We start from the raw sequence: 17,306 nt of genomic DNA on the forward strand, positions 1-17,306 counted from the left end.
GAAGATGGGAGTGATGAGGACCTGCTATTGGGAGATAGAAAGCCTGGGCAGGTGTGGACATTCTGTGTTGGTATACCACTAGGTTGTTGGAAGCTGCCTGTGGCTTTAAATCTACTTAACTGGGGCAGTCTCCTTCCCACCACTCCAGGGGTAAAAGGATTCCTTTACTCCCAGAAGCTAACAAAATGTGTGTGGGAGTAGGGTGGGGGAACAGTTCTAGGTAGGAGGGGTGAAGTCCCTGGACCTAGTAGCTCCAGCCATAGGGACCTTGATTCCAGCCTGGTGCTGCTGCCAGCCCAGCAAGGAAGCCCAGAGAATCAACAGTCTGAGGAATATAAGCCAGGCTGTTCCATCCATTCATCCAACTCAACATAAACATTGCTGTCATTTAGTAAGCCTAAAAAAGATGTACTTTGTCACTTGTATCAGCTTAATATCTCATTAAGTCCGACAAACTGTCATGGCTGGGGCTAGCCCCTCCAATTGGTCCCTTAACTCCTTCTTCCTCTCAGTCATACAACACATGGGACTGTTATGTCTTTATCATCTTCCTTTTTTTTCCTTAGACCTTCTTGAGGGCAGAAATTTTGAGACTATTGCATAGGTTTTTGAGCCAAGAGTCAGATGTTCATCAGCACCTCCTTTAATGGCAGAGTTGTGGAGATGAATAGGAATGAACCTTTAGCATCTAGTCAGCTATGTGGCACAATGGATCTAGAATCAGGGAGATGGGAGTTCACAGCTGACCTCAAACACTAGCTTTGTGATCCTGGGCAAATCATTTTACCTTTATGCGCCTAGGTTTCTTCATTTGTAACATAGAAATAATAATAACACCTCTCTTATAGGAAGAATTAAATAGACAGATAGATGCACACAAATATATCTTTGCAAAGCTTCCAGCATGGTATAAGTGCTGGCTATTATTATTATGATTTATTATACCCTCTTTTATCACTGTATGGAAAAGCAACATCTCTTGAAAAGTGAGGAGACCTCATCAGGATATAACCCAGGGCTATTTTTGATTGCTGCTAGGTCCCCTTTTCACCTTTATCTGTGAGCATTTGAATTTAGGGCTAAAATCAAGTCAGCTTTAGTGGATTTTGAACATTTCCTTTCTTGGACACTGTATTCTGCTAAGGAGAGTTCCTGCGAATTTCCACTCATTTTTGGAGGGACTGGCTCCCTAGCACTGGTGCCAGCCTTTTCCTCTTCTGAATTCTCTTTGGTGATACTCAACCTGAGACTCTGAGTTTGATATGTCACTCCCTACCAGCTATATGAATAATGTGAGGGGATGTGTGTGTAATTGGGGGATAAGAGCAAAGGTAACAAATAAGCGGAGTGTCTCCCTCATTTCCTTTTAAGTAAACTCTACAGAGTATATTAATTTATTTCATAATTATGTATTTTTAATGTAAAAAGAAAGAATAGACCCACAGTGAAAATATAATAAGTACAGGTGGAAGAGAAAGGAGTGTTAAGTCTAAAGGAAAGCTTAGGAGGCCTATGCTTCTGCCCCTCCTCCTTCATACTGTTTCACTTGAAGAGGTGGTCTTACTCCTTATCTGGGCTGACCCCTCTCCCTTCTACCCCATCTACTTCAACACATTACCCACTCTGTCATCCCAACTATGTTACTTATTTTCAGTCTCTTGGTCGACTGGCTCTTTTCTTACTGCCTACAGACATGCCTATGCGATCCCCAATCTAAAAAAAAAAAACTCCACTTGATCCTTCCATCTCTACTCTCATTGTATATTTCTTCTGCTCTTTATAGCTAAACTAGAAAAGGCTATCTACAATTTTTAACACCCTACATTCCCGTTACCAGCCTCCTTCTTCCACTGACCCTGCTGTCTCCAAAGTTACCAATGATTAGTTGCCGAATCCAATGGGTTTTTCTCAGTCTTCATTCTCCTCAACCTTTCCACCACTTTTGATCACCCTCTTATACTTGATACTTTCTTCTCTCTAGATTTTTGAAATATCACTCTCTCCTGGTTTTCTTCCTCCCCATGTGACCATTTCTTCCCAGTCTTGTTTGCTGGGTCCTCCTCCAGATCATGACATTTAACCATAGCCTCAGGGTTCTGTCCTGGGCCCTCTTCTCTTCTCCTTTTATACTACTTCACTTGGTGATCTCATCAGCTCTATGCAGATAGGCCAGTGAGGTGGCACAGTGGATGAAGTGCCAGACCTGGAATTACAAGTATTTATTATCTCTCTTTCTCTCCCACTGCTCCTCCCACCATTAAACACTTAAAAAGAAACATATCTAACAAATATGCACAGGCCAGCAAAACAAACCCCTATATTGTCCTTGTCTAAAAATGTACATCTCTTGTATTTTCAGTCCATCACTTCTTTAGCATGAGGTGAGTGTCATGTTACATCTTTAGTCCTCTGGTCTCCTAGTTTATGATTGCTTTGCTCAGAGTTCGAAAATCTTTCAAAGTTGTTTTTCTTTGTGATGTTATCAATATATAAATCATTCTCCTACTTCTGCTCACTTAGACATTGGTTCATAAAAGTCTTCTTAATTCCCTCTGAAACTGTCCACTTCATAATTTCTTGTGGCAAAATTCAATTAATTTCCTATACCATGATTTGTTTAGCTGTTCCCCAATATATGAGCATTACTTTACTCTCCAGTTTTGCTGAGACTAGGGGTAGGTGCCACAAAGGAGCTTGAGCTTCTCTAAGTTATTAGATTTACCTTCCAGAAGCTAGACTTAAAGGTGCCAAAACCACCTTGCTGGGACAACAGCAAATGTTTAACAGGGTGGAAAATGTAGTGTATGACAATATGAAAAATACTATAAATAACTAATAATTAGAGAAATGCAAATTGAAGCAGCACCAAGATTCCATCTCACATTCCTTAGATTGACAAAGATGACAAAAGAGCAAAATGGCAAATGCTGGAGGGGTTGTGGAGAAACAGGTACATCAGTGCACTGTTGGTGAAACTGTGACTTGGTCCAGCCAGTCTAGAAAACAACCTGGAATGATGCTCCAAAATTACCAGACTGTGTACCTACTATATCACTAGTAGGCCAATACCCCAAAGAAATCAGAGAAAGAATTTTTGAAAATGATGTTTGAGCTTCCTTCTTCAGGGAAGAGTTGCTAGCAGAGCATCCAAGGGGATATATAATCCCCTCCCCTTTAGTTCAGAAAACAAATGGTCTGGGTGAAAATCCATCTGGGTTCCATTTTAAATGGAAGTCTTAACTCACTTTCCCTGGGACAAATAAGGCAAAGGATAGAGTGACTGGAATTGTGATTTCACTGGCATAAGGAACTCCCCAGCTAGGAGATTCCCTCGGTGCAGGCCAGTACCTGCTCTGCAACTGATCATCTTTTTTTTTAAGAGTTTCTCAGCTTCCTGAAGTCATCGTAAATGTTTTTTTAAATTTATTTTTATTTTTAGTTTACAACAGACGGTTCTACATAATTTTGAGTGTCAGATTTTCTCCCCTCCCTCCCTACTCCCTCCCCAAGACGGCATGGAATCTCATATAACTACCACAAATGACTTCGCATTGAATTAATTTATACACTAGTCAAGTGCAACTGATCATCTTAGGGCAGCCATCAAACTCAAATAGAAAGGGAGAGCTGCTAATCAATACCTAAGAATCCCTGTTGGCAGCATAGTAACATTTTAAAAATGTAATATTGTCTATGTTTTATTTGTTTTTTTTTAACTCAGGTTGTTTTATTCAAACTCTACAGGATATGACTGATTCTTTCCTTTTTTTACATTTTCAATCCTGTAAACATTTTCATATTAGTCATTTTGTAAAATAAAACTTGAATAAAAAGATGAGGCCCTTGTTGCCAAAGAAGGGCACAGGGCAATTGACTGGAAGAAGAGTGGACATGGAGGTCACGCTGAAAAAAAATTAGGTTTTGCGGGGGAGCAATACAAATAAACGTATGTGAAAATGGATGGTTATGACCAGAGAGAATTTTAGATTTTGTTATAAAGAGGAAAGACAATTTATGTTTGAATTTAAGTTAAGTTATAAGCACCCTTTTAAGTAAATAAAGTAGAACAAAAATTCAAAAAAAAAGAAGAAAAGAAAGAAAAAAAGGTAAAAAATAAGATGCTTCAGTCTGTATTCAGAAAATATCTATTCTTTCTCTGGAGGTGGACAGCTTTTTATCATGAGTCCTTCGGAATTGTCTTGGATTATTGTATTGCTGAGAATAACTAAATCATTCATAGCTGATCATTGTACAATGTTGCTGTTACTGTGTACAATGTTCTCCTGGTTCTGCTCACTTCACTCAGCATCAGTTCATGTAAATCTTTCCAGGTTTTTCTGAGATCATCCTGCTTGCCATTTCTTATCGCACAATAATATTCCATCATGATCTATGTTTTATTGTATTTTAATTTATTTTGTTAATTATTTCCCAATTACATTTTAATCTGATTTGGGCTGCATTCTGGAATGTTGTGAGCAGCATGAGGTTACAGTCTTTGTGTCTGCCATTTTTGGTCTTAGACAATTGCCTAGGACGCTGAGCAGTGTAGCAGCTTCAGTGTGTTCAGGCAATCTCAGTTTATGAAGGAAATCAATAAACTGATGAGTGTCCAGATGAAGCACCTAGAATTGTGAAGAGTCTAGAATCCATCACCAAGGAAGATTGCTTAAAGAGACTGGACATATTTAGCCTAGAGAAAAGTTAACTCAAGGTGGACAGATAGCTGTGTTCAGGTATTTGAAAAGGGGATTAGACTTTCTCTTTTTGGCCCCAGAGGGTGGAACCAAGAATAATGAGTAGAAATTATAATAAGCTAAATTTAGGATGATATCAGGGAAAGCTTCCTAACAATTAGACATGTCTTAGCAAGGAAAGTGTTGCCTTCAAAGGATGTTGGGCTCCCCCTTTTTGTGGTCTTCAGGGAGGTGGAGGATCCCTTACCACGTAGAGTATGTGAGTTAGACTAGATGGCCATGTGGTCATCAAGCTTTAATTCTGTCATTCTATGATTTTCTAGATATTTCATCAACCTGTCCCCAGCAAAGGCAACTTTTTACATTTGTGATAAAGCTCCTCCCCTGCTTTGCATCATCAGGATGAGTTCAAAATAGGCTCACCATTTTTTTGTCTCTTTAAAGAATATAGTAATTGGTCTTATGGATTCCCTTTTATCTAACCCCCAACACACACTCTATTCCTTTATACAGTAAACACTTGCTCAGAGTACAATAAAAAGCAGCTCATCCTTATTTGGAAAGAAAACCAGTTATAAGAATACGGATAGCAAATTGTTGTTCATCCTTCATCTTCGAAGAAGTCCAATAACATCATGGGTGATATCGTTACTTGTTCATGAATTCGATTTAAGGTAGGCAGAGTTGCACAAAGTCATTAGGCTCACTCTCTCCTTCTGCATCATGCAAGTCCAGTGGCAGGACGAAAGTCAGGATGACTGGTGATGGTTCAGGATGCAGTGAATGACTTTGATGTCTCACCAGACTCTAAGTGCTCCACACTGCCTACTTCAGCTGCCTTCATAACTTGTGGAACGAGTTGTTCCCATCCTCCCATTTCATCAGGGGAAGTCTTCGCATGCTTAGAGTAGATATCAGCATAACTCGCCAATGTTTGGGACTTGTCAGTTAGCCTCAACCTGGTGTAACCTGCATGGTGTAGTGCATGCTCCAGCTTCTTGGAGCCACAGATAAGAACTGGGTGAATCAGGTGGACACCAAAGGTAGATATGCAGCCCTGAAGGGGCTCAGCAAGCCCTCACACCAGAGGTGCTAGTTCTCCTGAACACCCCACATGCTCTAGTAGCAGATAAACAGCACTTCAAGAAAGCAAGAAAGTCTTGTGGGTAAAGGATGCAGGTTGGCCAGGCAACTATGAAGCAGAGGGGTAAGGGGAAGAAGTGGAAAACAGTAGAGCAAGGGAGGCAGGATTGGTAATAATGGAGAGTAACAAAGTGCTTTTCTCCCTCCTTTCTTTTCTCCAGACAAGTTCTGTGTTTTAAAATAAAAGATCGAATGAAAATATTGTTAGTAGAAATGAGTTCAACATGGGCCATAATAAAAGACATATGGCTCTTTGAATCCTTGGTGTGTTTTTCTTTGCTGAAACCCTTTCCAAGTCTCATAACTTCTGGTAAGGAGGGCTATACATTTCTTATTATAACCCTGAGATGTTCCTTAATACTGGGCTTCTTAACCTTTTTTTTTGTATCTTGGACCTCTTTGGCATCCTGGTGAAGTGGACCCCATATCCAGAATAATGTTTTTATATGAATAAAATAAAATACATAGGATTATAAATGAAACCAATTATGTTGAAATACAGTTATAGGGGCAGCTAGGTGGTGCAGTTAGTAGAGCACTGGCCATGGACTCAGGAGGACCTGAGTTCAAATCTAGCCTCAGACACTTGACACATGTATTAGCTGTATGACCTTGGGCAAGTCACTTAACCCCAATTGCCCTGCCTTCCTTCTCTCAAAAAACAAACAAACAAACAAACAAAAGAAATACAGTTATAAAAGTTCCAAGTCCAAATATTAAAATATTCAAGAACCCCTTGAAATATATCCATAGTCCCCTTTGGGGACCATGCTATCCAAATCTATCCATGTGCCCGTGGATCATTTCCACTGACAAGAAACCCAGCAGAATGAGGCTAATTGATTTATCTTCTCCCACTTCAATAATCTTTCTTACAGAGCTCCATCATGTCTCTCAAGGCAAGTCTCTGTGTACCAGGTCAGCAGAAGAGACTGTCCATGAAGGTGTAACTTTCCTCCCTGTGAAAGATAAGAGGCATGTAGAGATTGGGTTTGCACCTTGTGGGCTGGTACTTCTTTGAAAAGGGCTCTTTGCCATGAGATCTGAATTGGGCTTATTATCTCTGCAAGCTACTTGTCTGCTCTGAAGACAGGAGCCCCAGCGGGGCAGGATGTCACTCATAGCAACTCTCCTTTGCTACAGCAGTAGGGGCTTCATGTCTGTGAGCTCACAGATCCTCATCTTCAACCTGACATCCTGAGCTCTGGACTCTTGACTTGATCTTGAAATAAACTTCAGCTCTCTTAGTGTAGTATCAATTAAATTGGGACTTTTTTACTGTTCTAGAATGATAGATTAAGTGTCTTCGATTGAGCCTTACTAGGTGCAAAGCCCTAGACCCAAACCTCTACCTACTAGGTGCTAAGCCTATGTGGGCGTGAAGCCCTCAGGGTCCTAAGGGGAGTTGTTAAGACCAGAGCCAATAGTAGGAGCCTGAGTTCTGGTCACTCAGATGACATTTGATGATGGCTAAAGAATGTATAAAAAGAGAGAACAGAGCTATTTGCTTGGGGCTGTCACTCTTGGAGGCATGCTGATGTGGAAACTCTGGGCAGCTGTAGTTAAGAGCCCTCCAGCTTATAAACCCAGATGTTGGGACTTTGTTAAATCCTGGTAACTATGCATTGAGATTTGAATCAGACAAAGTCTGTTGATGCTTGTAATTTGTTTGTATTTGCTCTGAAGTTCAGGGTGCTGGCTTTTTCCCCTGAACTAAGTGAATGATATTTGTATGTTTCAATTAAACTGAGATTGTTAACCCCTTAACGTTGCTTTCCTTAGTAAAGCAGATCAAAGAACCTGTGTTGGCAGCTTTCTGTGTGCTGGTTGTTGGCAGATCTTACACTCCTACAAGAGCTGCTAGCTGAATTGGTGCAACACTTGGCTGGTTTCGAAAGCAGGATCTACCTGGCTTTGAATTTAGGATCTGACAATTACCAGCAAGTCCTTTCTTTCTGTACCTCTGTTTCTTCCTCAGTAAAACTGGTATACCAATCCTTTCACTCCCTAACTCACAAGCTCATTGTGAGGAAAGCACTCTTAAAGGGCTAGATAAATACAATTCATTAAGTGGGCTTTGTGTAGTCTTGGCTTTGAAACTTAAAGGTAACAATAAAAGGAAGAGGTCCTCACTTCCTCCTGTGGCTCCCACCCTTGGAATATGAACATTATTAATGGGTCCAGAACCTCCCTTTCTTCTCCCACAAGTCAAATCATTATTCTCTACTCAGCATGATAAAATCCATCCCAGCAGACAGTATTCTCTGTACATGCATGGGATGGGTAGAAGAGGAAGCAGGAAGACGACCAGCCTTTTACCAAGCTGCAAGTGACTGACTTAAAGTTAACAAAACAACAAAGACCTCCCAAATCTGGATGGATCCAGCTTTAAACAACAACAGCAACAGCAATTCATTTTGGGATGTTTATTAAAAAATTGGGCTGCTATGTGGCACAGTGGTTAGAGCACTGGGCTCGAAATTAGGAAGACTCATCTTCCTGAGTTCAAATCTGGCCTCAGATACTTACTAGCTATGTGACCCTAGGCAAGTCATTCCATCCTGTTGACCTTAGTTTACTCATCTGTAAAATGAGCTGGAGAAGGAAATGGTAAACCATCCCAGTATCTTTGCCAAGAAAACACCAAATGGAGTCATGGAGAGTGAGACACAACTGAACAATGATGATAACAAATTTAAAAATTAATAAATCAATACCATTTTTCTCTTATAATTCTTGATCCCCTATTTGGTATCTAGATTTAATAACAATTTGTTTAGCCCATAAAGTATACCCTGCCCAGTCATTGTTCCCCTCTTTTGAAATCCCTTGCTTAAAGAAAATGAAAAAAACACACATACCTCCAAAGGTGTTGTAATTGATCATCCTTTTATTTGCATATATATGTGTATAATAAGGTAGTTTTATGGTACAATTAAATCAGTTCTTATTAGCAAACATAAAGAACAGGAAAAACTTTGGAGTGAATGTCTGCTGTCTTGGCTAGGTGAAGGCCAGGAGGTTGGGGGAGTTAAGACACTTTGTCATCTTTACCTGATCTCCCAGAAAGAACAATTCCACAAAGCTAAGTCCATTCTAGCCACAGCTCTCCTTGGGGTTAGAAGAAGGGACTGGTGCAGCAGAGACCACTACTGGAATGCTAGCCACCTGTCCAGCTTCAATTCCGCAGACTTCATTGAATCTCCTTCCTCTCAATCAAAGTTTCTTGATTTTCATCCCCAGCCCCAGGTGGACTAACAATCCACACATGGCCTGCTCTATTTCTGAACCAAACTTTTTGGTGCTCATTCACAGTCTGGTAGGGAGGGAATGAGTCTGACCCCAACCCCTGCCTACTCCTACCCTGGTGTCTTGGTACTCTTCCTTGCAATAGCGATCTAGCAGATTCCAGCAACTCTACCTCCCATCATAAATCTCTGAGATACACCACCAGTTCCCTGCCTGGACATGTGGTCTAAAATCATGCCTCCTCTTGGTCATGCCAATAGAGTCACATTTGATTATCTGTTCTGTGGATTATTGGTGGTAAAATTCTCACTCCCTGAGTATTTTCTTTCTTCCAGCGTTGGAGGACTCCCTAGCCCTGGTCTATTGCTGTGAACATTCAGGGAACTCAGGTTCATCATCATCATTAATAGTGCTTTGAGCTGAAAAAACTTAGGAAGGCATGGCCCCAGAAAGCCTCACCCCCTCAGCCACTGCCTGGATCTGGGATTATATAATTCACGCCAAAGCCGCAGGGAAAAAGATTGAAACCTTCTGCCTACTCCACCCCCCATGACTATATCTGAAGATCATGATATCCACCACCACAGGACAGCTGGGCTAGTGGAGTGGCTTCACATGCAGATGAATCCCATTCTTGGGCCTGAGAACTATTTGGGGAGAGGCGACGGGAGGCTTCTCAAGATCCGGAAACAGTTCAAAGCGGAGCAATGTCAGGGCCAGGCCCACCTTCATTAGAATCATGGCAAATTGCTGCCCAATGCAGTTCCTGGGGTTAGGGAAAGAAGGAAGAAAAACCAAGATATGCACATGTTTTGTTTCTCCTTTCCTTTCAATCCCTCTGCCTTTGAAGTCTTAGGTCCATCAGCAAAAAGGACTTAAAATACCTTCAGGGTTCAAAGGGTTTAGGATTTGGTTTAAAGGATTTAAGTCAAAAGATTTAGGAAAGAAACACTAGTCCAACACCCTTATTTTACAGAGAAGTAAACCAAGGACCAGAAAGTACCAAATAATCACTGGGTCAGGAAGCCAGGAAAGAGAAACTCAGAACTTCAGATTTGGAAAGGATTCAGGAGCCCATCTAGTCCAACCATGCCTGGGTCAGAATCCTCATATCTACAGCATCTCCCAACAAGTGGCTATGGAGCCTTTCAGTGATTTTTGGGGAGGAGACATGCCCTATGCCCCTCCCACTTCAGGACAGCTCTACTCATCAGGGAGGTTTTTAATTTTTTCTTACTGCAATTTTGCCTCTTTGTAATCCCCCCCCCCCCACCAAATGTTCCTAGTTCTGGTGTCTGGAGTCAAGTTGAATAAGTCCAATGCATCTTCCACAAGATGGCAAGTAGGTGGTGCAGTGGATAGAGCCCTTGAAATCAGGAAGTCTCATCTTCATGAGTTCAAATCCAGCCTCAAACATTTTACTAGCTGTTTGATTCTGGGCAAGTCACATCACCCTGTTTGCCTCAGTTTCCTCATTTGTAAAATGAGTTGGAGAAGGATGTGGCAAACCACTCTGCTATCTTTGCCAGGAAAACCCCAAATGGGGTAACAAGAGTCAGATAGTACATGACTGAAATGACTGAACAACATCTTCCACAAGAAATCCCTTCCAATATTTGAAAACATCTAAATGTTTCCTCTTCCCCCAAATCCCTCACTTAGTCTTTACTTTCTCAGGTTAAACATCACTAGTTTATTATTCAATTGATCTTCATATCCAACATGACCAGTCTCAACCTGCTTTTCCTTTCTTGGACACTTCTGTCTTATCAATGTTTTTCTTAAACTTCAGCATCCGGAGTTAAACATAATATTCCACATGTGGTTTGGCCAGGCAGAGTAATATGGGACTATTCTCTGTCCAGTCCAGGACACTCTTTCCTCTCTTAAGTAGGTTCCATTTCCAGACACTTCACAATATTCTTCTTTACATACTCTCTGCTACCCAAATTGGCTTGTTTGCCCCTGGAGGGCATTCCACTTCAGACTTTCTTCTGGTTGTTTATCATCACCTGCATTATTGGACCACTGGGTCTCAGATAAAAAAGTGGTCCCTCTCACCAGTCCTTCTAGCTGTGCCCTAGGTCCTAGATTTCCCCCACAACAGTCTCCCTTTGAACATTTAATCCCTCTCTTTTCAGTGGCTCTTATGCTATTTACAAACATGTTCAGATTTTCTTCATCCTCATAAAAATCCTCATTGATTCCCTCAAGCGATCATCCTATATCTCTCCTCCATTTCTCAAACTCCTTGAAAAAGGTATTAACACTCATGACCTCTACTTCCTCTCTTTTCACTCACTTCTCAACCTTTTGCAATCTGGCTTAGGATTTCATCATTCAATGGAAATCGCTCTCTCCAAAGTTATCAATGATTTCTTAATTGCCAAATCTCACGATCTTTTCTCCAGTCCTCATCTTTCCTAAATTCTGCAACACTTCTTAAACTGTGGCTCTTGACCAATGCAAGACAACCAAATATTAATTTAAAATCAAATGCATAATGAGTCCAAGGTGTTTCTGGCAGCACTTGCCCACATTGCATCTGGCAACTTCAGTGCAGTCTTAGTTCTGAACACAAAGCATGCGCACTTTGCACTGTGCATGCCCTCAGGCCATGCAATCCCAGCAAATGCTGCCTGAACACAAAAAGGGGTCATGAGTGGAAAAAGTTTAAGAAGTCCTGCTACAACATCTGACACTGTTGATTTACACATTGTCTGAATATTCTCTCCTCTGTCAGCTTATATGACCCTGCTCATTTTCAATATTCCTCTCCTCTGACTCATTGATGCCCCAAACTGGAGGTATCTTCCAGCATCATCTCCTTAGTCTTCTTCTCTTCTTTCTCTGCTCTCATGGTGACTTCATTGGCTCCCCCAGGTTCAATGACCATCTCTACGCAGGTGACTCTGAGATCTCCATATCTTGCCCTAGTCTCTTTACTAATCTTCCCTCTGTTCCTATCCTTGCTAAATTCTGTATTTCTACTGCAGGCATCGATATCCTTCCAGTCACCTAAATTTTTAACCTTGAATCTTTCTTCCATTTTGCCCCTCATATCCATTTGATTGCTAAGTCTTGGTGACTCCCTTTCACATCATCCACATCATGTTCCCTTCTCTTCACTCACACAACACCACTTTTGATAAGATTCTTGAGAGGAAACTTACACTTTCCTCTAGGATAAAATAGCATTTTCCTTGATTGTGCAGGCCCTCACCACCTCACACCTGGGCTACTGCAATAACCAGCTGTTTGGCTTCCCCACTTCAAGTGTCTCCCCACACTAATCCATCCTTTACTAGGCTATCAAAGTGAAGGTCTGACTTTTCACATACTGGCACCCTACTCAATAAACTCCAGGGGCTCCCTATCACTTCCAGGATCAAATACAAAGTTGTCTATTTGGCTCTTAAAGCCCTTTATAACATGATACCTCCTCCCCCCACCTTTCTAGTCTTCTTCCACCTTATTCCCTCCCTGGAAGTTGGCTTCCTTGCTGTTGCTCTCCACCAATATGCTGTCTCTGAACCATGGGCATTTTCACTGACTTGCCCCATTCCTGCAATTCTGTCCCTTCTCATTTCTGCTGCCCAACTTCTCTGGCCTCCTTCAGGTCTTGGCTAAAATCTATTTTCTAACAGCAAAAACTCTTTCCTGATTCCCCATAATTCTAGTGCCTTTTCTCTGTCAATTAGCTTCAATTTATCTTGTATATATCTTGTTTTATGTTGTTTCCCCATTAAACTGTGAGGTCCTTGAGGGCAGGGAGTCTCTCTCACCTTTCTTTGTATCCTCAGTGCTTAGCACAGTGCCTGGTGCATAGCAGGTGCCTAATTAATTTCTATTGGCTAACTGGCTGACAAAGTTCTCTATAGGATGGCCAAAATTAGGGGAATAGTTTGTGGTCAAAGAGCAGACTAGTCCCTTTTGTGAAGTTCTTACACTCCAAAACCTCCAGTCACTCCCTGCTGCCTCTAGATAAAATGCAAACTCCTCAACCTGGCATTCAAGGCTCTCCACAATCTAGTCTCAACCTTTCCAGCCTTTTCCCCACATTACTTCCCTCCACAGGCCTTGTGTAGCAGCCAAACAGGATCAACTGGTATTCCTCAAACTTGGCATTCTACTTTTTGTGTCTCTTCCTACTTCTCCCTGCTTTTCAGAATGGTCGACTTGCAAAGTTTAGCTGAGATGTTACTTCCTCCATGACCCTTTGGTGGAAGGTGTTTTGTTCCCCTCCTCTAACTTTCTTTGGTTTCTCCCTGCTTTGTACTCTACTGCGTGTAGATCTAGAGCTGCAAGGGACCATGGAAGCTATTTAATATAATTCCCACATTTTACAGATGAGGAAACTGAGGCCTGGGAAGGCACAGGTACAATCTGAAACCAGGTGCTCTGGCTGTGATCTCTTCCTATCTATATTCAGATGCTAATTACCACCTCCAGGAAAAAGTAAACTCTTTAGGGGAAGCGATGATTTCATTTTTATCTTTGTGCTCCAGCTAAGGGAGTGAGGTGGAATCATAGAATCATTGCTTTAGAGCTTAAAAGGACTGCAAGGCCATTGAGTACAAAAGGCAGATGAGAAAATAGACCAAGAAAGGTTAAGTGACTAGACCACAACTCCACACATCATGAATGTCAGAGGTAGGATTTGAACCTAAGTCCTCTGACTCGATAGTTTGTCCTCTTTCTACTTACTCCTCTGTCTTAATTTCCACCCTCTCAACCCTCCATCCACCCACAGGAGAATCATTTAAGGCAAAGACTGATTCATTTTTATCTCTTTACTCCCAAATGTGGAAACGTCTGTGAACTGTACCTGGCATACAGCAGGTACTTAATAAATGTTGGATGAATAAATAAGTGGCACAGAGAACGAAACATGTGAGTATATCCTCATAGGCAGCATGCCCTAGTGATGGAAGCAAAGAGTCAACATCTTAATTGAGTTCAAGGGGATAAAAATTAGATGGGGAGATGGAAGCAAAAGGAGCTGAGAGAGAACTTTCCAAATAAAGCTTCTTGACATTTTCAACACAGTGTCCCCCATATAAGCCATTGTTGTATCCTTACCTGGATCCAGCAGAAAATGGTAAGAAAGCATAAGGATGTCTCTTTTCACAGTTCTCTGGGGAGAACCTTTCAGGGTCAAAGACCTGCAAGGAGACCCCCCCCCCAATCAGAATGAATGGATTCCATTGATTAAAAACACATTGGTCACAAATTCAAAGCCTTATCCAAAATACTACTTGCACCACTTGGGAACAATCTTCAGAACTAGCCAGGTTATTTTGACCTGTGCAGAAACCCTTAGGAAAGAGGACCCCATGCGAAGAAAAGCAGGTCTGAGCTTTGTGCTGAGTTGTAATTGAGACACAAACAGTTCTCTTACTATTTCACATATTGGATCTTTAATCCTGATTGACTATAGCTGGGCCTTCATGAAAAGAAGGAGAGCATTTACTTGGCAAGTTTTGAAGGTTTAAAATGAGATGATTTAGATGGAAGGGGACTTTTCCAGACCTGAAGAGTTGGCTTGGCAGGCTGAGCTTGAGCACATTTTCTGATTGGGCTGTTCAGGGAAGGTCATGTTAGGCACAGTCTCTCCTGGCCATCCCGTAGCTACATTCACTACCAGGGGCTTCTATACAGTTTACCGTGGAAATGAGCAATATCAACCCTCCAAGGAATTTGTGTTTCATTAGTGGAGGCCCTCTGTCCCCCATGTCCATCGCAGCATCTCCATCGCTTTGGAGATACAGTTGCTGAGAAAAGTCCATCACCTAACAGCCATCCTTTGGGTCACAAAACTTGCTGTCTTTCCCCTGACTAGTCCTTGGGCTTAAGATCCATGTGACACCACTCATTCTCAGGCTGGGTGATTCTCAGACATTTTTGGTGAGTAGGATGTGTCAGAGGTCTCCTCTCCTGATAAAGTCTCAGAACCCAGGCAAGGCATCCCCACCCCAGCTTTGGAGGACTTTAGTGAATTAAGTAGCTTCCTCCCTCTTCTACTATAACCAATCCAACAAATTACATGGAATGGACATGGAAGAGGTGTGCTCCTGCGAGATTTCAACAAAATCTCAAATTCTGCAGAGGCTAAAAAACAGACAGTGAAATGTAAAGGGGAAATCCTGTCAATCAAAAACAACCATTCTCTATGCCAGAAAGGTAGCACCTCAACCAATTCCAAGGAGACCAACAAGATGAACTTGTTTCCATGTTACAGATGTCATTCATATCTTTGTTCTTAGCTGCTTATCTACAGAAGGTTCCAAAGGAACACTGGAGGTAAAAATATCTGAACTCAAATGAATCATCCTAAGGCAGAGGAGGGGAAACTTTGGCCTGGAGGACACATGTGGCCTCGAGGCCACAGGTTCCCCACCCCTGTGACCTAAGCCATCATGGATAGAGTGCTGGACCTGGAAGTCAGGAAGACTCATTTTCCTGAGTTCAAATCTGACCTCAGATTCTTACTAGCTGTGTGACCCTGGGCAAGTCACTTAACCCTCTTTGCCTCACTTTCTTCATCTGTAAAATGTGCTGGAGAAGGAAATGGCAAATCATTCCAGTATCTTTGCCAGGAAAACCCCATGACTGAAAAAAGACTGAAAGGCATAATGAAGCAGCTCATTGAGGGAAGGGACTTTTGAGCTAAGAGGAAACTCTTCATAGGAGAGGCAAGGCTTCTCTCATGTCCTTCCTGGAAGTGACAAAGGGAAGAAGCTTCTGCTCATCTTAAGGTAAGGACTGTTCCCCTAGCTGAAAGACCTTTGTGCCACTCCAGTTGAGTTGGGTGCAGTAGTACCCAGCAAAGCCAGTAGCTGAAGTGGAAAAAAATACAGCAGCTGCTTACTGAAGAATAAACCAAGGAAATCAGCAGATTGGCTTGTGCCCAACAGCCAAACAAGTGGTCCGGCCTGGCTGCGGTGCCCAGTTTCTGGGTGACTTGTCCCTGTCTAACACATACAAGTGACATCCTAGCTCAGCATTGCAGCCTTGCAGGAGCAGAGACCAGTGAGGATCCAGCCCAGCCACGTGCGGCAGTAGCTTGTAACATCCGACCTTGATACTACACCATAGAAAGGTGAGCCACTAGTCAAATGGAGACATTGTGATCTATGAAGAGACATCTCAGCTAAACAACCGAGTGTTTGGAAATGAACATTTTGGGCTCCATTTGCTGTTCTTCTCCCCTCCCCTAAGGGAAGTCAGAGTACCTCACTGCCATTTTACCTTAAGTCTGTGCCCATTCTTACCCAGTCCTGGATTCTGAGCTTATTTGTGGGAGAATAGGGTACCAGGGAGAGGATTTGTAATTGCTTTTCTTGCTATACAATGCTGGGAATGCCTATACTAAGATCAGACTGTACTGCCGATTGTGAAGGGAAAGCCCACTCGTGGGTGATTGTAAGCTAGTGTTTAGGAGAATAGCCATACACAAGGTTATCTCTAGGAATCCAGGAATAGCAACATCCATCTTTCTGGGGACCCAACCTACTAGTGATGGTGTGAATTAGGTGAATGTTACGTAGGAAGAAGCTTTTTTCCCTTTTATATTCAATTCTCCTAACATCATTCTCTGAAACTTGATCACGATATGGAAATGTTCCTGGGTTCTTGAAGACCTTGCCAGTAGAGTAACAGGTGATGCTGGTTCTGCTAAACTGTACAGACTTTGAACATGGGCCTGACAAGAGACTTTGTGTTTGTGATCTCATGGTAAGCCCGAGTCAGGATGGAGAAGTTCATTATGAGAGACTGGATTTTAGGTGGGAATTTTTTTCAGATCCAGCAACTTGTGAAGATCAGCTTTTAGGGCTGGTCATGACTTGTACCCATGATACATGGGAAGCACATGTTTTTGGAGTCAATTAATTAAGTAATTAATTGATAGAGTGAATGCCCTGCGATTAGTGTTAATGGAAGAATGGCCCACATTGATGAAAATCACTCCATTCTTTAAAAGAATTCCTAGGATTGATGGTCAATTGGCATTTATCAAGTGCCTACTATGCACAGGGCACTACCCTAAGTCTTGGATCATAAATTATATTATAGATTTATAAATACAGGATACCTTAGAGGCTTTTAAGTCCACATCTTTCATTTTATGGAAGAGGAAATGAGGTTCAGAGAGGTTAAGGGAGAGGCTTCTCTAAATTCCTAGAGGTAATCAATAGCAGAAGTAGGATTTAAATC

At 41.9% G+C, this 17,306-nt stretch overlaps 1 protein-coding gene across 1 annotated transcript in view; it reads right to left on the minus strand.

The window, feature by feature from the left end:
- Window positions 1-9,686: 9,686 nt before the first annotated feature.
- LOC118848221 (cytochrome P450 4X1-like) overlaps window positions 9,687-17,306 on the minus strand; it is a 32,482-nt gene continuing 24,862 nt past the window's right edge. The window contains exons 12-13 of the mRNA XM_036757041.1: window positions 14,172-14,254; window positions 9,687-9,855 (exon numbers count right to left, since the gene is read on the minus strand). Coding sequence (XP_036612936.1) covers window positions 9,687-9,855; window positions 14,172-14,254 — 252 coding nt within the window. The remainder of the gene's footprint in view (window positions 9,856-14,171; window positions 14,255-17,306) is intronic.

The sequence above is a fragment of the Trichosurus vulpecula genome, chromosome 4 (assembly GCF_011100635.1).
Source record: "Trichosurus vulpecula isolate mTriVul1 chromosome 4, mTriVul1.pri, whole genome shotgun sequence".
Classification (NCBI taxonomy): domain Eukaryota; kingdom Metazoa; phylum Chordata; class Mammalia; order Diprotodontia; family Phalangeridae; genus Trichosurus; species Trichosurus vulpecula.